Raw genomic sequence first — 26741 nt, forward strand, 5'->3', positions numbered from 1 at the left:
CCTGTGAATCTTCCTCTACTCTCACACAGAACGCTTCACTTCTGATACTCTGGTCACCAAATGTGTGGAGGTTTCCCACCAGAACAAGCAATTCTCTGTGACACCAGCTGGATGTTCTACAACTTAATTTTTTTTTTATAATTTTATTTATTTATTTATTGGCTGTGTTGGGTCTTCGTTGCTGCACACAGGCTTTCTCTTGTTGCGGCGAGTGGGGCCACTCTTCATTGTGGTGCACAGGCCTCTCATTGCAGTGGCCTCTCTTGTTGCAGAGCACGGGCTCTAGGCACATGGGCTTCAGTAGTTGTGGCACACGGGCTCAATAGTTGTGGCTCACGGGCTCAATAGTTGTGGCTCACGGGCTCTAGAGCGCAGGCTCAATAGTTGTGGCGCATGTGCTTAGTTGTTCCGCAGCATGTGATATCTTCCTGGGGCAGGGATCGAACCCGTGTCCCCTTCATTGGCAGGCGGATTCTTACCCACTGCGCCACCTAGGAAGTCCCTACAACTTAATTCTGACACTATCTACCTGGAGATTGTGTCAGATCCCACAGGTTAAGGGCTCAGTTCCACAAGACTGCCCCCACCTCCCGATTTAAGATGCCAGTCAAAAGCCCAGTGCTTATCACTGTGCTTTTGATCAGCTGTTGATCAGCACTTCCGACGACCCCCTCTTTGAGTTCGATTAATTTGCTAGAGTGGCTCACAGAACTTAGGGAAACACGTTTCCCAGTTTATTAAAGGATATGATAAAGGATACAGATGAAATGCAGATGGAAGAGATGTGTAAGGGCAAAGTATATGGGAAGAGGTGTGGAGCTTCCATACCCTCTCTAGGTCGAGGTGTGTCACTCTCCTAGCACCTCCATGTGTTTACCAATTCAGGAGCTCTCTGAACCCAGTCCTTTTGGATTTTTATGGAGACTTCTTTACATAGGCATGATTGATTAACTCATTGGCCATTGGCGTTGTTGTTATTTATTTACTTATTTGGCAGTTGGCTTTTGATTCAACGTCCAGCCCCTCTCCCCTTCCCGGGGGTTGGGGGGCGGGACTAAAAGTTCCAACCAACTTTCTAATCATGTGGTTGGTTCTCCTGGCAACCAGCTCCCCCTTCTTAGGTGCGGTCCTAAAGTCATCTTATTAATATAACAAAAGACACCTTTATTGCTTTCCTCAGTTAAGAAACTTGAAGGGTTTCAGGAGTTCTTTCTGCCAGAAATTGGGAGCTAAGACCAAAAATATATTTCTTATTATAAGTCACAACATCACACTAGATCATGAAGATTTTCTCCTATTCTATAAGTTTTAGTTTTATGTTTACATTTAGACCTAAGATCCATTTTGTGTTAATCTTTATGTAAGTTGTAAGGATCAGGTCACAGTTCATAATTTTGCAAATGGATTTCTATTTGTTCTAACGCCATTTGTTGAAAGGACCATCTTTTCTCCATTGAATTGATTTTATGGTTTTGTTTGATCAGTTGGCCTTATTTGTGGGGTCTATTTCTGGACTCTTTTCTGTTCTGTTGGCCTATGTATCTGACCTTCTGCCAGTACCACACTATCTTCATTACTGCAGCTTTATGGTAAGTCTTGAAATCAGGTAGTGTGATTTCTCCAACTTTATTCTACTTTTTCAAAAATTTTTGGCTATTCTTGTACCTTTGCCTTTGTCTTTATATATAAATTTTAGAATAATCTTGTTTATGTATCTAAAAATGATCTTGCTAGGGTTTTGATAGGAATTGAGTGAAATCTATAGATCAGTTTGGGGAGAATTGACATCTTTATTACACGGTCTTCCAGGCCACGAACACAGTATGTCTCTCCATTTATTTAGATCTTCTTTTATTGATTTCATCAACATTTCGTAATTTTCAACATACAGAGCCTATACCTGTGTATTAGTCTGCTCAGGCTGCCATAAAATGCCGTAGACTGTGTAGCTTAAACAACAGAAACTTATTTTCTCACAATTCTGGATGCCAGAAGTCCTAGATCAGGGTTGGTTTCTGGTGGAAACTTTCTTCCTTGCAGATGGCTGCCTTCTCACAGCCCTCACGTAGTCTTTCCTTTGTGCATCTACAGAGTGAGAGGGAGCTCTGGTGTTTCTTCCTATTTTTAGGACACCAGTCCTATTGGATTAGGCCCCACTCTTATGACCTCATTTAACCTTAATTGCCTTCTTAAAGGCCCCATCTCCAAATACAGTCACGTTGGAGGTTTGGGCATCAACTTAAGAATTTTAGGGGGGACACAGTTCACTCCATAACATGGCAAGTTTCATTTTTTAAGCCATTGTAAATGGTTTTGTTTTTAAAATTTCAGTTGCAAGTATTCAGTGCCAGTATATAGAAATATGATTGATTTTGGCTGTTGACCTTTACTGTGGTCTGGGTGTTTGTGTGCCCCCAAATGCACATGTTGGAATCCTAATGTCCAAGGTAAGTGATGGTGCTAACAGGTGGGGCTTCCTTTTATTTATTTATTTAATTAATTTATTTATTTATGTCAGTAATACAGAATTTTTATTTTTATGGATTTTAATTTTTTTCAGTGGATTATAATCCATTATTGTCATTGTTTATTTTGCTGCCACTTGTCCGTGAGTTATGCAGTGGGAGACCCTTTAAGCTGGCTTTTGTGTCCTTTTGTCACATCCCAATAAGAGTTTTGACATAATAAGACATTCCAGCCCCCATCTTTTACTTTCCCTACCCCAGGCCTAGAATCAGCCATTTCTCCAAGGAGCACTGGTTCCTGTTAGTAAATAATTATGTATAGAAATCAAAATCTTGGTGCTGGGTGTGCTCATTGCTGCTGGGGTGTCATTACTTCTAGGCCCTTTCAGTGAACTGTGTGTGTGTGTGTGTGTCTATATATGTCTGTGTGTGTGTGTGTCTATATATGTCTGTGTATGTGTGTGTCTATACATACCTTCAAGGTATACATACCTTGAATTTATACAGTATTCCAGGAATCTTCTTAGATCGCTCTCATTTCATATTTGCATCTCCCTTCACCAACAGTGAGAGCACTGGATCCTAGCATCAATATATTGACTCATTTGCTCAGTTTTACAAAATACAGAAAGTAGAATCAGAATTCCTGTACCCACATCTGTGAAAAAGCAACCTATTGAGGACAGTACACGATTTGCTTGCACGCCTTTTATACTGAGGATATGTAATCAAAGTACTCTGTTTAGAAGTTACTTGAATTAGTTTTTCCTTTTGATTTTCTTTTTTTTTTTCTTATCTAGTGTGCATATGTTCTTTATTTGGTATACAGTTAGGTCCATTATTTTTCTGTTTGTATTCCATTTTAGATTTTATTTCTTTCCATTTTTGTTGATTTAATTTTATTCTTTGTGTGTAAAATATTAATATGATTTGAAGAGACAGAACTATACAGAAATATATACACATAGTTGTCACCTCTCCCCTGTACTTTCTACTCCATTCTCACTTTACCTTGGAGGTAACCAATCTTGTTAGCTTCTGATTTATGCTTATAATGTTTCTTTTTAAAAGAAGCAGATAAAGGTATATTTTTTAATTTCCCCTTCCTTATTACTCAAAAAGGTAGTATATTTTATTTATAGACTCTTTCGCACTTTGCTTTTTTCCTTTAACAGTATATCCTAGAAATTGCTCCATGTATGTTTACAGATATTGTCCTCATTCATTTTAATTGAGATATAATTGACATATGACATTATATTAGCTTCAGGTGTACAACATAATGATTTGATGTTTGTGTATATTTCAAAACGATCACCACAATAAGTCTAGTTAACATCCATCACCACACAGTTAACATATTTTTTTCTTATGATGAGAACTTTTAAGATTTATTCTGTTAGCAACTTTTAAATATACAACACAGTATTATTAACTGTAGTCACCATGCTGTGCATTAGATCCCCAGGACTTACTTATTTTATAACTGTAAGTTTGTACCTTTTGACCACCTTTACCTATTTTGTTTATCCCTCCACCCCCACCCCCTAGCTCTGGCAACCACCAATCTGTTCTTTGTATCTATGAGGGTTCTTTAGTTTTCTTTTTTTTTTTAGATTCCACATATAAATGAGATCATATGGTGTTTATCTATCTCTGACTTATTTCACTTAGCATAATGCCCTAAAGGTCCATCCATGTTGTCACAAATATCAAGATTTCCTTCTTTTTTATGGCTAAATAATATTCTGTGTGTGTGTGTGTGTATCACATTCTCTCTCTTTTTAATATATTTATTTATTTATTTATTTATTTATTTATTTATTGGCTGTGTTGGGTCTTTGTTGCTGTGCATGGGCTTCTCACTGCAGTGGCTTCTCTTGTTGCAGAGCACAGGATCTAGGCGTGTGGGCTTGAGTAGTTGTGGCACGTGGGCTCAATAGTTGTGGCTCATGGGCTCTAGAGCACAGGCTCAGTAGTTGTGGCGCATGGGCTTAGTGGCTCCGCGGCATGTGGGACCTTCCTGGCCCAGGGATGGAACCCGTGTCCCCTGCATTGGCAGGTGGATTCTTAACCACTGCACCACCAGGGAATTCCCTGTATCACATTTTCTTTATCCATTCATCCATCAATGAACACTTAGGTTGAGTCCATGTCTTGACTACTGTAAATAATGCTGCTATGAATATTGGGGCACATGTATTTTTTCCAGTCATTGTTTTTGTTTTAATAAATATCCATAAATGGAATTGCTGGGTCATATGGTAATTCTATTTTAATTTTTTGAGGACCCTCCATACTGTTTTCCATAATGACTGCACCAGTTTACGTGCTCACTAACAGTGCACAAGGCTTCCCTTTTCTCCACATCTTTGCCAACACTGCTATTGCTTGTCTTTTTGATAATGGCCATTCTGACAGGTGTGAGATGATAGCTCTTTGTGGTTTTGATTTGCATTTCTTTGATGATTAGTGCCTGTTTTAATGTGCCTGTTGGCCATCTGTATGTATTCTTTGGGAAAATGTCTATTCAATTCCTCTGCTTATTTTTTAATTGGGTTTGGTTTTTTGATACTGAGTTGTGTGAATTCTTTATGTCTTTTGGATATGAACCCCTTATCAGTTACATGATTTGCAGATGTTTTCTTCTGTTTGGTAGGTTACCTTTTCATGTTGTTGATGGATTCCTTTGCTGTACAGAAGCTCTTTATTTTTTATGTAGTCCTATTTGTTGAGTTTTTCTTTTGTTGCTTTGCTTTTGCTATGAAATCCAAAAATGTCATTACTGAGACCAATGTCAAGGAGCTTACCACCTATGTTTTATTTAGGAATTTTATGGTTTCGGGTCTCATGTTCAAGTCTCTAATCCATTTTGAGTTAATTTTTGCATGTAGTATAAGATACTACTCCAGTTTCATTCTTTTGCATATGCTGTCCAGTTTTCCCAGCACAGTTTATTTTAGAATTTATTGAAGAGGCTGTCTTTCTGCCATTGTATATTCTTGGCTCATTTGTCATAAATTAATTGACCATATATGTGTGGGATTATTTCTGGGCCTTCTGTTCCATTGACCCATGTGTCTATTTTTATGCAAGTACCGTAATATTTTAATTACTATCATTTTGTAATACAGTTTGAAATTAGGGAGTGTGATACCTCCAGCTTTGTTGTCCTGTCTCAAGATTGCTTTGTCTATTCAGGGTCTTTTGTGATTTCATAGGAACCTTAGGATTGTTCTATTTCTGTGACTCATTTATTTTTATAACTGCATAGTATTCTATTAGTAGATGTACCAGTTTGTTCACCCATTCTATATACATGCAAATTTTGGTTGTTTCCACTATTTTCCAATTAAGAATAATGCCAAAATGAAATATATTGTGCATAAGTTGTTTCCTTTTTGTGCAAATATATCCTCAATATAAATTCCTACAAGTGGCATTGCTAGGTCAAAGGGTAAATACAATGTATTAGATATTGCTAAATTCCCTTCTATAAGGGCTATACTGTTTTTACATTCCCACCAACAATGTATCATGGTACCTGTTTCTCTATGGCTGTACCAGCAGAGTATGTTGTGACGTTTAAATTTTTTCCAATCTGCTAGGTAAGAAATGGTAGCTCTGTAAAGTTTTAAATAGCATTTCTATTATTATGAGTAAAGTTGAATGTAATTTCATATATTTAAGAGCCATGTACGGGAGTTCCCTGGCAGTCCAGTGGTTAGGACTCGGCATTGTCACTGTTGTGGCCCCGGGTTCAGTCCCTGGTTGGGAAACTGAGATCCCACAAGCTCGAGGTGCAGCAAAAATAAATAAATAAATAAATAAATAAATAAAATATCTACAAGAGCCATTTTTATATCTTGTTAATTGTCTTATGTTTTTTGCCTAATTTTCTGTCAGGTTTTTTTTTTCCCATTTTTTAAGAGTTTTTTAAATATGTATTATGGATATTAATATATATGTTGCAGCAATCTTTATTTGTGATACATGTTGCAACAAATTTCCCCTCTGGTTTGTCATTTGTCTTTGTACTCGTGTCTTTGGACTTGCCGAAGTATTTTTATATTTTTGTGGTTGTATTTACTAATCTTTTATTACATCTGGAGTTTTATTCATAGTTAGAAAGTCTTTCCCTCCATTCGGGTTACATGGACATTTCACCCATGCTTTCTTCTAGTACTCTGGTTTCGGGTTTTTACATTTAGCCCCCAATCCATTTGTGTATGTAATGAGATATGGATCCAATTTAGCCTTTCCCAAATGGCTCTCCAGTTTATTAAAAAGTGAGTCTTTCACCCTGTGCTTTAAGAGAATGCCTGTATCAAGGTATGTTCTGGTATCTGGCTGCTCCCTTCCTCACAGTTTTTCGTTTCCAGACTTTTTCTAGCTATTCTTGCACATTTATTTTTTGATATGATCTTTAGTACTACCTTGTTTAATACCATTAAAAGCTTGTTTTTTAAATTGGAATCACATTAAATTTATAAATTAACTTAGGGATAACTACATCTTTGTGACTTTGTGTCATTCTATCTATGACAACTCTGAAGTTAGAGGGAACTGTCCCGGTAAGAGACCACCCTCACTTCTGACACCAATTGCAAGTTTGGGGGTCCCCAAGGTCACCCTTAGACTTGACAATTCACTGGAGGGACTCACAGAACTCACTGAAAGCTGTTATACTCATGGTTATGGCTTGTCACAGGGAGAGGATACAGATTGGAACCTGCCAAGGGAAGAAGTACATAGGGCAGAGCCCCAGAAAGTACCAAACATGGAGCTTCTGTTTTTTTCTCCCCATGGAGTCAGAATGCATGACTTTGTGTGATTGGCATTGAGGTATGAAAGCACATGTGGAGTTCTGTCAACCAGAGAAGTTCTTGTGAACCTTGGTGTTCAGAGTTTTTAATTAGGGCTTCATTTTATAGGCATGATTGTCCAAGGGGCTGCTGTCTATCTCCAGCACCTCTGGGAGGGACCCAAAGCCTCCACCCTAAATCATGTAGTTGATCTTTCTGGTGTGGCCAGCCCCCACCCAAAATTACATCATTATGCAATCCATGGTCACCCAAGGCCCCTATGCAAAACATCCTTCTGTCCGTCCGTCCTTCCTTCCATCTGTCCTTCCTTCCGTCCTTCCTTTCCAGTTCATCCTGCTGTCCATCCTTTCTTCTTTCCTTCCATTCTTCCATTCCAGTTTGCCTTTCCTTTCTTCCTTTCTTTCTTCTTCCTCCCCTTCCACTCTAATCCATCCTTCCTCCCTCCCTCCCTCCTTCCTTTATCTATCTACCTACCTACCTATCTATCTATCTTTGGTTATTTTAAGGAAATTAGCATTTCTAATCTTTAGTGCTTTTTTAAAAATCAGGATTGGGTATTGATTCTGTTCCAATATTTTTGTATCAGCATTTCTTATATTAATCATATAAGTTTTCTCTCTAGGTCTGTTTAATGGTGATTTATGTTAATGAATCTTCTAATATTGAACTATCATTGTATGTGTGGAATAAATCTTAATTGGTCATGATGTATTGTTGTCTTAATGTGGATCTTTTCTGTTTGCTTATACAGTTGACCCTTGGACAACGTGGGTTTGAACTGTTTGGGTCCACTTATACGTGGATGTTTTCCAGTAGTAAATACTACACAGTCTATGTTTGGTTGAATCCAAGATGTGGAGGAACTACTGACCATAAGTTATATGCGGATTAAGCCCCATGTTGTTCAGATGTTAACTGTATTTTATTTAGGATTTTTTTGCACTGTTGTTCGTAAGTAGTCTGCATTTTCCTGTTTTGTACATCCTTAAATGAGTTTATGTGTCAGATTTATACTCAATTCATGTACGAATTTGGAAGCTTTTCATTTTCCTGTGCTCAGGAGGAATTAGAGCAGTTAGAGTCTTCTGAGGTCTCTTGTGAGCGTGCGTCTAACCCTGGGCATATGTGGGGCTTTCTACATTCCCCTGTGCATGAGTGCTTTCGAATGTCCTAATTTCCCAAAGAATCTCCCCCAGTATTTGCCCTCAGGCCTTAGGCAGTCTGTTGTCTGTCTGGACTGTAATCTTTTGCCCCAGGCATCTGTGGGTTGTTAGTTTTGCCTTGCAGCCTTTTAGAGCAAACGCCTACTGCTTTCTGGCCTGAGTTCAGAATTAGGTGAAACAGAGAGGAGCACCTTGCATCAGTCTTTCTGGTAGCCCCCAGGCAGGTTAGAACAGACACACTAACTTGTAAATAAGGTCTGCTCTGCTTCCCTCAGAGCTAGGGGTTGGGGGTCCCACGTGGGGAACATTGGCTGCTGCTTCAAGACAGCTGTCCCTTAGGAGAGGGGCAAGTAAAGATGCCATGACGTTTTCCCGATGTCTTTAAGTTGCCTTTTTCTTGATTCCACATGGTTACTGCAAACCTTTGTTTTCCAGAGTTCTGACAAAGTTGGTTCTGACAGTTTTCTGCTTGTTTTTTAAATTTTAATTTTGGGGGGGTAGTGGGAGAGAAGCTGAGGGCTGGGAGCTGCTTACTCTGTCATTTTGCTAACGCCATTGTAGGGTGAATTTCTTATCACCTGGGATATTTTCTCATTTTCTATTGTTCTTAAAGAAGCTTTGAATGGATGCACGCTGCTTTCATCTATTTAAGGACAGCATTGGAGGTTGTGGTGACTTGCTTGATTCTTGACTCGAGAGCCCCCTCTTTTGTCAGTGAGGCAAACTGCAGTTCCCTTAATGGAGACTTTCTTTTGGCACTGCGGAGGGGCCAGTGTGTGTGCTCTGACTTGTTTTAGTTTGTTTAGGTCATTCTTTGTCTCACATGACCTTCAATTTCTCCCTCTAGCTTTTTCCCTTTACAATCCAATCTCCACATGGTTCTTCCTCATTCCTTTTTATCCTCTGCTCCCTTGGAGGTGATGCTTTTTTGTGACTGCCACCTCTGGTCCCATACACCTTTCTTATAGCTGGTGCTCTGATGGAGCCAGCCCATTTTTCAGTGCTTTTATACTTATGGTAGATTTCAGCTCATCCTTAGGTTCTCTGCTCCCCTCTCTGTTCTCTTGACTGTTTGCTTCATACCCTTCTCACACTCCAGAAAGGTTTGTGGCAGTAATTTGAAAGCCAGCTGAGCTGGAATTTGGTACTTGTTTTTCAATGATAGGTAATTAGAAATGTGTAGTAGTCTCTGTTTTCTATTATAAGCTATACCGAAGGTATAGGATATGTGTAGTTTTATTTGTTCTTCATATTGATCTGTACAATTTTTAAAAAGATATGTAGAAAGATTTGGATTTACACAGGTGAAGTTATTTCTAAATTACCTGGATGATCCTTAAATTTTTTAATAAAAATTTTTTAATAAAAATTAAGGTATAATCTGTATATAGTAAAACAGAGCTTCTTCAGTGTACAGTTCTGCAACCCTTGACAAATTCTGTAAGTTTTGACACTGCCACAATGAAGATATAGAACAATTCTATCGCCTCCCAGTACGGTTGACCCTTGGACAACGCGGGAGTTAGTGGCTCCAACTCCCTGCACAATAGAAAATTTGCATATAACTTTGGACTCCACCAGAATTTAACTACTAATAATAGCCTAGTGTTGACCGGAAGCTTCACCAATAACATAAACAATCAATTAACATATATTTTGTATGTTATATGTATTATATACTGTGTTCTTACGATAAAGTAGGCTAGAGAAAAGAAAATGTTATTATTAAGATAATCATAAGGAAAACACATTTTCAGTACAGCACTGTATTTGTCGATACTTATGTCTTCTGTTTACAAGAGGAATCATCTGTTAGTACCTACATTCATATTGTCTAATATGATACAGAACACTGTAGATGTTATACAGATTATTAACACTAGACATCAAAAATGAAAAGATAATGTGAAAAAGAATTTCATATTTATTTACAGTTTTACTGATTCATGCATTGATAACGAAGAAGCAGTAATATGATTGCTTTATGGTAGCCTAGTGTAGTCGGTATGATTGCTTCACGGTAGCTTAGCCTCTACACGAATGAATGAATCGTTATAAAATTTTATGGCATACAGTACTACAGTCATAGTCATAATACAGTATTGGAAACATTGTTACGTTAAAAAATCTCCACTTACCTGTGATGACAGGCTGATAAGCAGTTTCTCCAATTGTGAGGGAGAAGGGCAGACTGTACAGTAATATAATTCTTTGAAAGCAAAGTTATAAAACAGTAAGAAAACTAACACATTAATTTTATAAAAATATCACCATATGCCTATGTATGGATAGAATAGTATCTACATATATTTTATGCTTTCATGACATTCCTACATTTTTCTTAATATTTTCAATATTTCTAGGTTCCACAGTTCGTCTGTGAGTTTTTTCAAATTGTTGCAAATCTCCAAAAATTTTTCCAATATATTTATTGAAAGAAATCTGCGTATAAATGGACCCATGTAGTTCAAATCTGTGTTATTCAAGGGTCAACTGTATTCCCCCTTTGTAATCAAGCCCTTGCCGCACCCTGGCCCTTGGTAATCATTGATATATTTTTGGTCTCTATAGTTTTGCCTTTCTGATAATGTTACACAAGTGGAATAATACAGTATGTAGCTTTTTGAGTCTGGCTTCTTTCACTCAGCATAATACATTTGAGGTTCACCCATGTTGTTGCATGTATCATTAGTTCTTTCAGTTTTATCTTGGAGTAGTATTACATTGTGTACATTACAGTTTGTTTATTCATTCACTGGCTGAAAAACATTTGGGTTGTTTCCATCTTTTGGTGATTACAAATATACCTGCTATATAAATGTTCACGTTCAGGTTCTGGGGTTTACATAAGTTATCTTTCTACTTGGGTAGATATACCTGTGAGTTTCCATGGGTCCTATGGGAGTATGCTTAACTTCATGAGAAGCTAGAAAACTGTGCCAAAGTGGCTGTGCCAGTTTGCATTCCTATCTGTGATAAATGAGACTTCCAGTTGTTCCACAGCATCACCGGCACTTGGCATTGTCAGGTTTGTTCCCATTTTAATACGTATGTAGCGGTAGCTCATTGTGGTTTTGATTTGCAGTTTTCTCATGGCTAATGATGTTGAGCATCCTTGTATGTACTTATTTCCCATTTATGTATCTTTGGTAAAGTATGTTTCTTTTGCCTTTTTTTTTCTAGTATTGAGAGTTCTAATTCTTATGTATTCTCAATACAACTTCTTTGTTGGATACATGATTTGTAAATATTTTCTCCCATTCTGTGGCTTTTTATTCTTTTAACAGTGTCTGTTGAATTCTGGTGTTACATCAAAGAAATACTCGGCCAACCTAAGGTTAAAAAGACTTTCTCTTATATATTCTGCTAAAAATTTTATAGGTTTCGATTTTACATTTAGGTTTGGGATCCATTTTAAGTTAATTTTTATATATGTTGGAGGTATGGATTGAAGTTTTGTTTTTTTTTTTTTTTTTTTGGCATATGGATATCCAATTGTTCCAACACCATTTGTTGAAATGGGAACTCCCATTTAACATCAAAGTGCCTTGGCACTTGTCAAAAATAATTTGAAGTATAAAGATTTAAAGTACATTTAATTATAACATAGATGAAGTACAGTTTATAAGTTTTTAAAATTATTTATTTATTGGCTGTGTTAGGTCTTCACTGCTGCATGCAGGGTTTCTCTAGTTGCTGTGAGTGGGGGGCTACTGTTTGTTGCATTGCGTGGGCCCCTCATTGCAGTGGCTTCTCTTGTTGTGGAGCATGGGCTCTAGGCAGCTGGGCTTCAGTAGTTGTGGCACGCGGGCTCTGGAGTGCAGGCTCAGTAGTTGTGGCGCACGGGCTTAGTTGCTCTGCGGCATGTGAGATCTTCCCGGCCCAGGGCTCGAACCCGTGTCCCCTGCATTGGCAGGCGGATTCTTAACCACTGCACCACCAGGGAAGGCCCTTGTACAGTTAATAAGTGTACAGCTGGATGAATTATCACAAAGTGAACACACTGTGGAGCCACTCCAGGTCAAGGTGAAGATTAGAACATAAATCAGGACCTCTAAATCCCCCTTCATGCCGTCTTCCAATCAATACCAGCCCCGATGGTAATCATTCTGCTAAATTCTAACATCATGGATTAGGCTTGCCTGTTCTCTTACTGTATATGTATAGAATCACGCAGCATGTGCTCTTTTGTGTCTGATTCTTTTGCTCATTAGTACATCTGTGTACTATGCAGTTGTAGTTCATTCCATTTCATTACCACATAGTATTCCTTTGAAAGATTGTGCCAGAGTTTACGTATTGTATTGTTGAGGGACATTGGCATTTATCCCTCAACTTAGAGCTAGTGCTTCTGTGATCATCCTTGTACTTGTTTTCTAGAGCACATGTGCGTGATTTTCTCTAAGGTGTGTACCTAGGAGTAGAATTGCTGGGTCATAGTGTTTGCAAATCATTAACTTTAGTAAATAATGCCAAACTGTTTTCCCAAGCAGTTATACCAGTTTTTACATTGCTACTAACAGTGTGTGAGAGTTCCCATTTCAACACAATCTTACGGCATTTTAGTCATATAATGTTTCTAGTGGGTGCCAAGTGGTGTCTCAGTGTGGCTTAAATTTTCATTTACGTGAGTGCTGATGGGCTTGAGTACATTTTCTTATGTTCATAGAACACATCCATATGTTTATTTTTTCCTTTTTTAGTTAAGTATCTATTCACATCTCTTAACTGTTTTTCTGTGTTCCTATGTTTCTTTTGATTTGTAGGGATTATTTTATATGTTCCAGATAAGAACCCTTTATCGCTTATGAAAGCTGCAGATAATCTCCCCATCTATAGCTTACCTTTACTGCTGTATTTTTAATCTTGTAACATGTATGTATTTTCCTTTATCAGTAGTGCTTTTCATGTCTTGTTTTTGAATTTTTTCCCTACCCCAAGCTTAAGAAAACATTTTCCAGACACTTCATTGGGTTACCTTTCACATTTTACCTTTACCTTTTACATTTACAATTTTCCTGTAGCAGATTTTTGTGTATGGTGAGAATTAGGGGGTTAAATGTCTTTTCTTCCCCAGATAGATATCCAGTAACCCATCCACATTTACTTGAAAATATCATCCTCTCCACACTGTTTTGCAGTTTCAACTTTATCATAACTCAGGTGTCCATATATATTTGGATTATCTTTTTAGTTCTACTGGATTATCTGTCTATCCGTCTGTCCTTGTGCTAATACCACATTGTCTTTTTTTTTTTAATGAAGTTTTTTTTTTTAATTTATCTTTGGCTGCTTTGGGTCTTTGTTGCTGCATGCAGGCTTTCTCTAGTTGCAGTGAGCAGGGGTTACTCTTCCTTGCGGAACGTGGGCTTCTCATTGCAGTGGCTTCTCTTGTTGCGGAGCTGGGCTCTAGGCATGTGGGCTTCAGCAGTTGTGGCACGTGGGCTCATTAGTTGTGGCTCATGGGCTCTAGAGCACAGGCTCAGTAGTTGTGGCGCATGGGCTTAGTTGCTCCGTAGCATGTGGGATCTTCCCGGACCAGGGCTCAAACCCATGTCCTCTGTGTTGGCAGGTGGATTCTTAATCACTGTGCCACAAGGGAAGTCCCCCACATTGTCTTAAATATTCTATTATTTAATGTAATAGTTTCTCTACCATGACTTGTGATTTTTTTTCCCACAAAGTAGGTCACTAACTTGATAGGCATCCTGTATTAAGTTATCATCATGAACTGGGAACCCAATCAGAAGTTCCCCTACATTCATTCCATCCTTATCACCCACTGGTCAGCATTTTAGAATAAAAGAATGTGCAATTACAGGGACTCATGACATTTGAGGATGTGGCTGTGGGTTTCACCCAGGAGGAGTGGCAGTACCTGAACCCTCCACAGAGGACCCTGTACAGAGACGTGATGCTGGAGACCTACAGCAACCTGGTCTCTGTGGGTAAGAATGGCTTCCTCAGGTAATTTTGCTGTTTATGATTATTCCGTCCAATAGAACACCTTTCCTTTCTCAAGTTTGGAAAATTGCAAGGCCTCTGAACTGATTGAAGAGTTTGATGTTAAATTCCAGGGATCAGAGTTCCTTCCTCTTTGCTTTCCTGATGAGGTGTTTATGAACTCAAACTTAGGTGAATTGGTTTGCTACCATTGTGTCAAGTGATATATCCCTTGTACTGCCCCACACTCCATCTTCCTTTTTCTCAAAGGCTCTGAAGACCAAGGAGGTATCACTGTCATTTCTCATTAGCAGGACAGCAGGTGACCAAACCAGATCTCATCGTCAAATTGGAGGTAGAAGAGCTATGCCTGCCAGAAGGAAAAATCCCAATTTGGAGCTTTCCAGGTAAGTGGGATTGACTCAGGCTATGGGGACAGGAGGTCCCAGCTTGTCCATCAGGGGTGAGGACCTGTGAAACGACTTTGAAGAACATCTCAGGAATGGTTGTTGGAGGACAGGGACATGAACACCTAAGACTGACAGCCCCTCCCCCATCCTACACCCACCAGCCCACTCTCCGTAAGTTGGTGCTCACCCATAAGCTTCTGCACAGCTCCATTTCCCCGTATAAAGGTGTCTTGTAAATGTCAATCCCCCAGCCCCACGCCCTGTCACTTCTATCATTCTCATTTCCCACTGCTCATCTGAAGCCAGGCCCACATGAGTCACAGGCCTCGGCACTAATGCTCTAATTCCAGATTGGATTACCTGATTCCATCCAGTTTAGACATTCCTATCAGATTTGCTCTCCTAAAGCATCTTGATTCTCTCTTAAAAAATAGCTTTATTAAGACATAATTCACATACAATAAAATTCACTCTTTTGAAATGAAACTCAAAAACTCACTGATGTTTAGTATATTCACAGAATATACTATCTAACCATCATCACTATCTAATGCTAGAACATTATCATCACCCCACCAAAGAAACCCCTACCTCGTATCAGTCACTCTCCCTTCCCCAACCCTCACCCCCTGGCAAGCACTAATCTACTTTCTATTTCTATAGTTTTGCCTATTCTGGGCATTTCATATAAATGGAACTATACAAAATGTGGAATTTTATGTCTGTTTTTTTTTCACTTGGCATGTTTTCAAGGTTTGTCCATATTGTAGCATGTGTCATCCCTTTTTTTTTTTTTCTTCTTTTTTTTTATTTTTTTATTTATTTTTTATTTTTTTTATTTTTTTTGGGGGGTACACCAGGTTCAATCAACTGTTTTTATACACATAACCCCGTATTCCCTCCCTTCCTTGACGCCCCCCCCCCTCGAGTCCCCCCCACCCTCCCTGCCCCAGTCCTCTAAGGCATCTTCCATCCTCGAGTTGGACTCCCTTTGTTATACAACAACTTCCCACTGACTATTTTACAGTTGGTAGTATATATATGTCTGTGCTACTCTCTCGCTTCTTCTCAGTTTCCCCTTCACCCCCCGCCCCCTCCCATACCTCGAGTTCTCCAGTCCATTCTCTGTATCTGCTTCCTTGTTCTTGTCACTGAGTTCATCAGTACCATTTTTAGATTCCGTATATGTGAGTTAGCATACAATGTTTGTCCTTCTCTTTCTGACTTACTTCACTATGTATGACAGATTGTAGTTCTATCCACCTCATTACATATAGCTCCATCTCATCCCTCATCCCTTTTTATAGTGGAATGATATTTCATTGTATAGATATTCCACATTTTGTTTATCCATTCATCTGTTGATGGACACTTAGGTTATTTCCACTTTTGGGGTATTATAGATAACGCTGCTATGAACATTCATGTAGAAGGTTTGAAATATACATTTTCATTTCTTTTGAGTATATACATAGGAGTGGAATTGTTAGACCATGTTATAATCGTTTAACATTTTGTGGAACTGCCAAACTGTGTGACTATCCTGTTCCTCAAAAATTTTTACCCAGCGGTTATAACGTTCACTGATGATTCTTGCCTGAATCAGTTTTTATTAAGATGGTTGGAAGAATGGTGCATTTTCTATCATTCCTTCTACATTTGGGAGTTGGCACTTTTCTGTAAAGAACTTTCCTTTGTTGATTAGCTGGAATACTTCTATAAAGAGGGATTGCCCTCCATCTATTACAGTTGACCCTTGAACAACACGGGTTTGAACTGTGCAGGTCCACTTATATGCGATTTTCAATGGTAATAGTACAGTGCTAGATGATCCGCGGTTGGTTGAATCCACAGGTGTGGGATGGCAGACTAGGAAGAGGAACTGCCTATATGGAGGGCCAACTATAAGTTACAATTGGATTTCAACTGTGCGGAGGGTCAGTGCCCCTAACCCCTGTGTTGTTCAAGGGTCAACTGTATTTGGTTATATATGAGTTGCATATATTTTTCCATTTATTTATCAGTTTTCAGAATGAGTTGGTTTTGGTAGCATCATTCAAAGGTGCCTAATATGTCTTTTTGGAGTGTTATTTATGGACTTATGGATTTAAACACTTTCATGTTTTGATCCATTGCCTTATCCTTATTATAAATCAAACTGTTTCATCTCTGGCAAGTGGAAACCCCTTTAAGTTGGGTCCCCAGTCTTTGGTAGCTTCCTTGCTTTCTGTTGTTAAAGATGTTCCAGGCTCATATATGGTTCCTGCCTCTCCCCCCACACTCCCCAGAATCAGCCATTTCTCCAAGGAGCCCTGGTCCTTTCTAGTGGTAAATAACGTTTTGTGACCACAGTTTGGATGTTAGAGACTTGTTTCTAGGCCTTTTCATTGACATAGCTAGGAACTATGTAAAAAAAGATTTTTAAGAGAAAAATACATCATGTATTCAAGTGTATATTTCCAAATCAAATTCTGGACCTTTAAGGTTTTCAATTTATTAATCTTACATCTGATGGTAGTATTGTTAGTATTATTCTGAGACTGCTGGATGTGTATCGTGGGTTGAATCAATTGAGGTAATCATGTTAGTGCCATTGAGAATCAGGACTTTTTAGCATGGTTGTTAGGAAGTACAGATGAGGGGATATTTATTGCTATTAGGGAAACCTTTTATTTTCAGTTTTGCTTTATGATTATATAAAATATTTGCAGAATATTTAGTTGGTTCCAAAATCAAATCTAGAAAATAAAATCAAATCTAGAAAATAAAATCTAGAAAACAAGGTATATTCAAGGAAGTCCAGCCTCTTTCCCTCTCCATCCTTTCTCTCCCTTCCTTCCCCCATAGGTAACCATTTATTAAAATTTAAAGGTTTATCCTTCCATTGTTTTTTACAGTATGAGCCTATATTTAAAAAAAAATTATTAATTTGACTGTGTCAGGTCTTAGTTGTGGCACGTGGGATCTTTTGTTGCAGCATGTGGGCTTCTCTCTAGTTGTGGTGCGTGGGCTCAGTAGTTGCAGCATGTGGGCTGCAGAGTGAGTGGGCTTAGTTGCCCTGTAGTATGTGGGATTTTAGTTCCCCGACCAGGGATCGAACCCAAGTTCTCTGCATTGGAAGGCAGATCCTTAACCACTGGACCACCAGGGAAGTCCTGAGTCTATATTATTTTAAATATATACTTATATATTTGTTTCCTTCTTAGAAAAATGGTAGCCTACTGTGCTTATTTTTATTCACCTTTTTTCAGTTAATTCAAGAACACATTAAATATACAGAGATAGTCTTTATTTCTTTTTATAGTAATGTACTGGCTCTTAATCATAATAGTAGTAGCTATATTGTAGTCATAGTAGTTGTTGTTTTAGTAAACATTTGAAGTGCTGTACATGCCCTGTTATAATTAATTTAATCCTATAAACATACATTTTCATGGGTATTGTTACAATTCCTGTTTTCCAGGTGTGAAAGTAAGATGCAAATAGATTAGCTAATATGCCTAAGGTCACAGAACATGTAAAAGTCTGATCCAAGATTTGATCCTGGCCTAGAGAACTTATGACCCTAGCCACATAAGGAGGTCCAGATTCAGTAGATATTTGGTGGAGCTTGGGTCCCATCAAATGTATTTTCTAAAAGCTTTTCTTATGATTATGATGTTCACTCTCAGTTAGGAACTAATGCTTTACTATGCAAAGAAAGGAAGTCACAGGAAGAGAAGCCACAGCTGTGTGATCCCTTTTAAAATTCAGTATTACTCTTAAATGTTGTTATTAAATCTAAGCAGTAATATGAGTAGTTATTGTACTCTTTCAACTTTTCTGTATGTTTGAAATTTTTCATGTAAAATTTTAGGAAAAGGTGAGATAAAAACTACAAAAACTAAAAATTCAGTATATGTGCAAAAAGTATTTACTGACCAATATACCACTGATTTTAAGACACACCACTGAGAAATAAAATTTGCCAACAATTAATTTATGACATGTCATTGATTATAAGGTGAATCTGGATTCAGAGGTGTTAAAATGTGGAATAGTATGCTTCTTGTAATTGATGAAATATGGTTTATTTTGCCTTTTTAACTGTCTAAATGAGTAGTACAGATAAACTGACTACTTTGGAAGTTAATGAAAGTGAATGTTATAGAGGAAGATCAGAATAAGCTTTTTTTGAAAAGACTGAACTGCTTCTTGAAAGTTATTTAGATTCTGAATATAGCAAAATATGGAGGACTGGGCTATGTGAGTGACGGAACACAAGGAAGGGTTTGGAGTTAAGAGGTGTAGTTTTTAGTGGAAATAGTGTGGACAGAAGCAGAAGGTGGTGTTGAAGAACTGTGAATACAACTTGGATGAATACAAAGGTGAATCCAAGTTGGGCAAAGATCTTCAGGTTTCTTTGTTTTTGTAAGGCTAATATTCTAGATGAATGTGGATTTCAGGATTGATTAAGATTTGAGTCCACAAGTCACAGTGTTGCATTTCTTTCTAGGTGGAAATAGTATAAGTCAGGAACAGTTAAGAGTTCATATGATAAATGAAGATAAATGGTGATAAGGTCCCTAGAGTGATGGAAAAGTAAAGGTAAGAAAGACTGAGGTGTTAGGGTAAGATTGTTTTTGGTAACAAAAAGGCTAGCAGGTGGGAGTTTAGTAAAAGAACAGGATTTGATGGTCATGAGTCTCTCTCTAGGAACTCATAAAATGAGATATCAGTATCAGCTTTCATATGGCAGGGGATTTCTAAAGAAGGTACATTCCATAGTGTCAAAGTATAAAGATGGTTTATTGTACTTCTTTCTAGAAGAAGTCTGCCAGGTTGATGAACAGTTTGAGAGACAGCATCAGGAGGACCAAGATAAATATCTGATCCAAGTTGGATTCCCTGACAAGAAAATAGTTACCACCAGGAGTGGCCTTGACTATAATGAATTTGGAAACATACTTCATCTGAGTACAGACTTTGTTGCTTCAATACAAAGGCCCCATAAATATGAGTCATTTGGATATACTATGGTAGATAATTTAGATTTATTTAGTAGAAGCTCTGCAGGAAAGAAACATGATAATGGATGTGCAAAGTTATTCTTCCATACTGAGTATGAGAAGACAACTCCTGGAGTGAAACCCTATGGATATAAAGAGTGTGGGAAGACCCTCAGGCAAAAGAAAGGTCTTAGTCTACATCAGAGAATTAAAAATGGAGAGAAACCCTTTGAATGTACTGCATGTAGGAAAACCTTCAGCAAGAAGTCACACCTCATAGTACATTGGAGAACTCATACAGGAGAGAAACCCTTTGGATGTACCGAATGTGGAAAAGCATTTAGCCAAAAATCTCAGCTCATTATACACCTGAGAACTCATACAGGAGAGCGACCTTTTGAGTGTCCAGAATGTGGAAAAGCCTTCAGAGAAAAGTCAACTGTCATTATACATTACAGGACTCATACTGGAGAGAAACCTTATGAATGTAACGAATGTGGAAAAGCCTTTACTCAGAAGTCAAACCTCATTGTCCATCAGAAAACCCACACAGGAGAAAAAACTTATGAATGCACCAAATGTGGAGAATCTTTCATACAGAAGCTTGATCTAATTATACATCATAGTACTCATACAGGAAAGAAACCCCATGAATGTAATGAATGTAAGAAAACTTTCAGCGATAAGTCAACTCTCATTATACATCAAAGAACTCATACAGGAGAGAAACCGCATAAGTGTACAGAATGTGGGAAGTCTTTCAATGAGAAGTCAACCCTCATTGTGCATCAGCGAACTCATACAGGAGAGAAACCCTATGAATGTGATGTGTGTGGGAAAACCTTCACCCAAAAGTCAAACCTTGGTGTACATCAAAGAACTCATTCAGGAGAGAAACCCTTTGAATGTAATGAATGTGAGAAAGCATTCTCTCAGAAATCCTATCTCATGCTACACCAGAGAGGTCATACAGGAGAGAAGCCCTATGAATGCAATGAATGTGAAAAAGCATTTTCCCAGAAATCATATCTCATTATACATCAAAGAACACATACAGAAGAAAAACCCTATAAATGTAATGAATGTGGCAAAGCCTTTAGAGAAAAGTCGAAGCTCATTATACATCAGAGAATTCATACAGGAGAGAAACCCTATGAATGTCCTGTATGTTGGAAAGCTTTCAGCCAGAAGTCACAGCTCATAATACATCAGCGAACACACACAGGAGAGAAACCCTATGCATGTACTGAGTGTGGCAAAGCCTTCAGAGAAAAATCAACATTCACTGTACATCAGAGAACTCATACTGGAGAGAAACCCTATAAGTGTGCAGAATGTGGGAAAGCCTTTACTCAAAAATCAAATCTTATTGTACATCAGAGAACACATACAGGAAAGAAAGCCCATGGGAAAGGCCATACCCGGAAGTCCAAGCTCATTGCACATTAGAGAGTCAACAGTGCAGTTGTGTTCACCAAAGGAAAATTTTGTCAGTTTAACATTTTAAAAGTATGTTCTGACTTCTGGTTTAAATACGGGGAGTAAAGTCAGCCTTTTTTTTCTTTTCATCTCAGTCTTCACCCAAAAGCTACTAGAAGAAAAAGAAGTGGACGTGTAATCTCTGTATCTGACAAAATTAGGAGAGAGCTGAAACCCTGATGAGAGGGCTGCCAGAGGCAGAGGAAATCAAGCACCAGTGCAAGGAGATTTCAAAGGCTAGAGAGGAGTGGTCAAGGCTGCAGGTGTGAGATAGCACTGGTAAGGACTCAGCCAAGTTTCAGGCTGAGAGCAAGACTATATAGATACTGGTAACAGCATGGTCAGGTGGGACGTTTCCTAGACCCATCTGGAGTCTCAGGAGAGACAGGCAAGGGCCTCAACAAGGAAGTGCTCAGACAAGCCATATTTGCAGAAAATAGCCTATATTCATGAGAGGAGAAGTTGGCAGGGGCTGGGGAAAGAGAAGGGAGTGTTCTTGTGAAGAACCCAACAGCTGCCTTTAATTACTGACTCCAGAGAAGTCAAGTCTGAAAGAACTAACCAAATGGAAAAAAAATTCCAGTTAGAAAAACTCTGATCTGCCTAGAATGTGGCCCCATTTCTTCCTTTACATGAACTTCCAGCAAACAGCAAGTCCAGGAAAAACTCTTATTCAATGAGGAATGATTCCAAAGCAGTCAAAACCACAAATGCACATGGCTTTTGAGCCAGCAATTCCACTTCTAGGAATGTATGTACTCATGCATGTACAAAATGATGAACACACAAAGGTATTCAATGATGCACTGTTTGTGAAACCAAGATACTGGAAGCTTTCCACATGGCTCCTGAAATCCTGGAATGTTCATACAGCAACCTTTTAGGTAGAGAAAAAAAATGGATAGATAAAGAGAACTTGGACACCATTTGTGTAGTGATGTGGGATGATCTCCAATATACATTATTAGGTGATAAAAACAAGGTGCAGGATAGTGAGGACAATATGCTACCATTTGTATATAAAAAGGGGAACAAATGGTAAGTACATAATTGAGCGTATACTCATAAACTATCTCTAGAAAGATACACGAGAAGCTTGGAACCCTGATTACCTCTGGGAAGGGGGAAGGGAAGTGGGTGGCTGGAGGGAAGGAATTGGGAGGGAGACAATTGTATATCCTTTCAGAACTTTTGAAAATTGTACTATGTGGATGTACTACCTTTTCAAAAAATAAAACTTCTTAAAAAGCATATTTTGTTCTATTGCTGTTCTAATGAAGTCAGATTCTAGATACAGGATTTCATAACATCTAATATAGATATGCTCAATGTGGAGTTTAATTTTTTAGAGTGAATAAACTGCATCATCAATCAGACAAAACAACAGATATCCAACCAGTTCCAAAGGCACACCAGCACTGCTTTCTTGAGGTTGCCAAATAAAGCGATTCTCAGGTCAGCTGGGACCACATTATGTAAATCTACAATCACTGAGACTGGAACACATTTCCCATTTAGTATGCACTGTGACATCTGTGAAAATATCCTGTACGATGCCAGTGCCTTTCTACATCTTCAAACTATTTTAATTATTCAGGCGTGTGTATGTATTCTTTTACAAGAGATATAAAGCATAAATCCACAGAGAGGTTGAATAGCTTGCCGCCCAAATCACACTTCTGCTGCTGACAACATTTTCCAGGGTGAGAGACCGATTGAAAGCCATGGTCTTAATGGACATAGCCAAAGACCATGTAGGGGTCCCATTGCTCCAGAAGGAGAGGTCCCATTTGTGTGAATGACCATATTTGTGGCCCTCACCCTATTGTGGTTTTTCACTGAGGCCATCTCTGGGGGAACTGAGCAAATCAAGCTTAGTAGATGCAAACTATTACATTTAGAATGGATAAACAACAAGGTCCTACTATATAGCACAGGGAACTATATCCAATATCCTGTGATATACCATAATGGAAAAGAATATGAAAAAGAATGTATATATAAGTGAATTACTTTGCTGTACTGCAGAAATTAACACAGCACTGTAAATCAACTATACTTCAATGAAATTAAGAAACAAAAACATTTCATCAGGAGATGGGGTCTCCGGCCCATCAAAGGTCACCTTTAAGTGGGATGGGGATGGGTGGTCAGATCTTCCCATTTCAGGTTGATCTTGGACTCCTGCTTCCTGGGGCCCAGATGGCAATCTGATGTGATGGGCCATGTGGGTAAGCGGAGGTGAGTCAGGGACCCAGAGCGGAAGGGGTGGGGAGGAACAGCAGGATGTGGATAAACAGACTGGAATTGGGGGAGAGAGAGACTAGGGTGATGAAGGGCTGAGTGTGGGAATGCAGATGGGATGATGAGGGGCAGAATGGGGGTGAACAGGGAAGAGCAGAGAGAAATGGAAGTATCCAATAAAGTGAGTTACTGGAGAAGAAACAGTTGAGCGTAAGCAATGTTGGGGAGAGTAGGAGTGAGTAGTTTCAGTGGACAGAGGGTGCAGGTTGAAAATGACAGAGTGGAGTAAACTGGGAGCGATAGGTATAGTGGGAATGACGTGGTGAATGGGGCAGAGTGAAGAGCAGTCAGGCGCATTGCAAAATGTGGCAAAGTGTTAGTGCAAAGAGGAAGAGCGTGGGTGGGCAGCGTGAGGCAGATCACCAGACCAGGTGAATGCTGGGCGCTCTGTGTGGTGAGTGAGGGGGATCTGTGGAGTTGGACTGGGGGGTCTTGGAGGCTCAATGATGCAGAATCTCCTGTTGGTGAGGACTGAGTGAGTGGAGGAGGTCAGAGATGGTCTCAAAGAGGGCTGCCCCAGATCCTCATTGGTGATCACAGGTATGTGGGATGGGAACAGCCTGTGATCAGGACACATTGCTCAATGAACATCCCCTCCGTGTTAACACGCAGAGGGGGCGAGGCCCTCCAACAAGTATCCCTGACACCTCCCCCAAATCAACCGTTGTGCCCTTAGACCATCCCTGAGTTCTGCCCCTGCCCCATTATTTATGCCAGTTATTAAATTTGTCTTATTGCTTTACTAAAACCTCTAAAATGATATTATGATTCCTCTTCAACCTGTCCCTTAGGATCCTCAAGACCACCCTGGGGTCCCTAAGATCAGCCCTGTGACCCTTGATTGGCCCCATAACCACCCAGATCAGTGCTGGGCCCCTAATATTTTAACTAATTATTTCATACCATTGTCTTATTTCTTTAGGAAAAATATCCAAACTGTGAATTATCATCTCTTCTTACCTCATCCTTTGGGACTTATTAATATGAAAAATTCCCTTGATACAATGATGGACACTCCAATACCAGGCAAACTATCCCAGAGGTCTCAGAATATAAAGGCTCATAGACCAAAATAAAATGCTCACGTCATGTGGCTTACTAAATCAATTTAAAAGCACAAAATATATATTTTAAAAAGACACCAAGAAGCAAAGGGAAAGAGATATGGGGTAAGTTAATACACTTAGGATAGGGTGTGAACAGGCAGAAGGACCACATTTCCTGAGTCTTTTGTTATGTAATGTTCACACACCATGTGTCTCTCTGTTGTATGAGTCTCACTGGTTAGGAGGACTAGAGTTGAGGTTTGAAAAAGGGACCCAGTCAGACTGAAGGTGCCCAGAACCAAAGACATACTTCACTTGCCTCAACTGTAGCTCACTAATTGGCCTCCTGCAGTCATGGGTTTTATGTTCAATGGAACAATACTGTGTCACCAATTGGTGGCTGATTTAAGTAAAATGTAGCTGTCAGCTCAGGTGGCAGTATACTTTGGTATTCACATTCCTACCTTTCAGTAACTCTTGTTTGTTCCATCCTATATTCCATTTATTCTCTTTAGTGTATCCTACAAGCTACTAACTTATTCGCTAACTATATTTAACACATCTTGAATTTTGTCTCTGTCTCAAAAGCTGCTTGCTTACTCATCATCCAATACATCTTATGAGATGTGCACATATCTCAAGCTCCTGTGTAGCTTACTTACTATCTATGCATAACACTTCTTAGGAGTGTCCTCCATCTCATTTGTTTTCTTGTCCTTTTGAAGTGATGAAGCAACAGAGAAAATCAAGTTCTTTGAAAAGATTAATAGAAGTGAGAAACCATAGACTGATCAAGGGAAGAAATGGAAAACAAATGTTCAAATCAGGAATGATACAGTGGACATCACTACAGATTTTATAAACACGGAATTATGAAAAAACGATGCAAGTAAAGTTGATAATTTAGTCAGTGTAATTAATAAAGGAGAAAAGGGACTTCCCTGGTGGTGCAGTGGTTAAGAATCTGCCTGCCAATGCAGAGGACACAGGTTTGATCCCTGGTCTGGGAAGATTCCACGTGTCACGGAGCAACTAAGCCCGTGCACCACAACTACTGAGCCTGCATGCTGCAACTACTGAAGCCGCACACCTAGAGCCCGTGCTCCACTACAAGAGCAGCCACTGCACTGAAAAGTTGGCACACCACAACTAGAGAAAGCCCGCGAGCAGCAACGAAGACCCAATGCAGCCAAAAATAATAATATATATAATAATAAAGGAGAAAAATATAATGACCTCTATAGATGCAGAAGAAGGATCTTATAAAACTCAACACCCTTTTATAATATAAATTCTTAGCAAACTAGGATTAGAACTTCCTTAAGTCTGATAAAGGGTGCGTTAAAAAAAAAAAACACCAAAGACTTAATGGTGACATAGTAAAAACTTTTCTCCTGAGATTAGGAATGAGACAGGATGCCTGCTATGCCCACTCCTATTCAACAATATACTGGAGGCCTTGGTCAGTGAAATAAAGCAAGAAAAAGAAAGGGAATAATGACTGGAAAGGAATAAATAAAACTCTCAGTGTCTGCAGGTGACACGTACATACAGAAACTCCCAAAGGACCTATAGATAAATTATTAGAATAAGTGAATTTAGCAAACTTGCTGAATATAAGCTCAAATTACAGAAATTGTTTATCTTCGTAGGCAACAAAAAGCTAGGAAACAGACACCACAGCTTCAATTTTGGGGAAAAGAAACAACTGATGGGGCCACATGATGGAGGTCCTTGAAAAGAGGAGTTTAAATTTGAGTGGGGTGGAATCCAACTGTAAAACACAAGGAGAAAACACCTTGAGGCTTCTCACAAGGATGAAAGTAGGAAATAGAGGAAAGTCACAAAGGTAAGGTCAGATCCATGTGTCTGAATGCATCAGGAAAGGAATTGATGATAACTGGGAGGAGAGAAAGTGAAAAGGCCAGGGAAGGGGAGAATGGCCTAGAAAGGCTCATTCCAACAGAAGGAGGCAGGGATCAGATCCTGAGGAAATGGCAGGCAGGCAGGGTTCTTTCTTAAAGCTAAGCAAAGAATGGGGGGAGACATGTGGAGAGGTCATTTAATCTGAGGAGCTCACATCCATGTCCTGTAACCACCAGAGACCTACCTCCTCT

At 39.0% G+C, this 26741-nt stretch overlaps 1 protein-coding gene across 13 annotated transcripts in view; it reads left to right on the forward strand.

Moving 5' to 3' along the window:
- The window catches only part of LOC130841635 (zinc finger protein 182), a 64919-nt gene extending 42400 nt beyond the window's left edge, over positions 1–22519 (forward strand). For 3 of the 13 annotated variants that reach the window (XM_057717797.1, XM_057717795.1, XM_057717794.1), the window contains exons 4-6: positions 14457–14589; positions 14712–14804; positions 19614–22519. In XM_057717797.1, the coding sequence (XP_057573780.1) occupies positions 14457–14589; positions 14712–14804; positions 19614–21244 (1857 nt within the window). In that variant the 3' untranslated portion in view covers positions 21245–22519. Of the gene's footprint in view, positions 1–2340; positions 2448–9859; positions 11483–14261; positions 14590–14708; positions 14805–19613 lie in introns of those variants that run through there. The other 10 variants (XM_057717801.1, XM_057717803.1, XM_057717806.1 and 7 more) reach the window with 10 other exon arrangements.
- The last annotated feature ends 4222 nt before the right edge of the window (positions 22520–26741 follow it).

Source organism: Hippopotamus amphibius, chromosome X, assembly GCF_030028045.1.
Source record: "Hippopotamus amphibius kiboko isolate mHipAmp2 chromosome X, mHipAmp2.hap2, whole genome shotgun sequence".
Taxonomy (NCBI): domain Eukaryota; kingdom Metazoa; phylum Chordata; class Mammalia; order Artiodactyla; family Hippopotamidae; genus Hippopotamus; species Hippopotamus amphibius.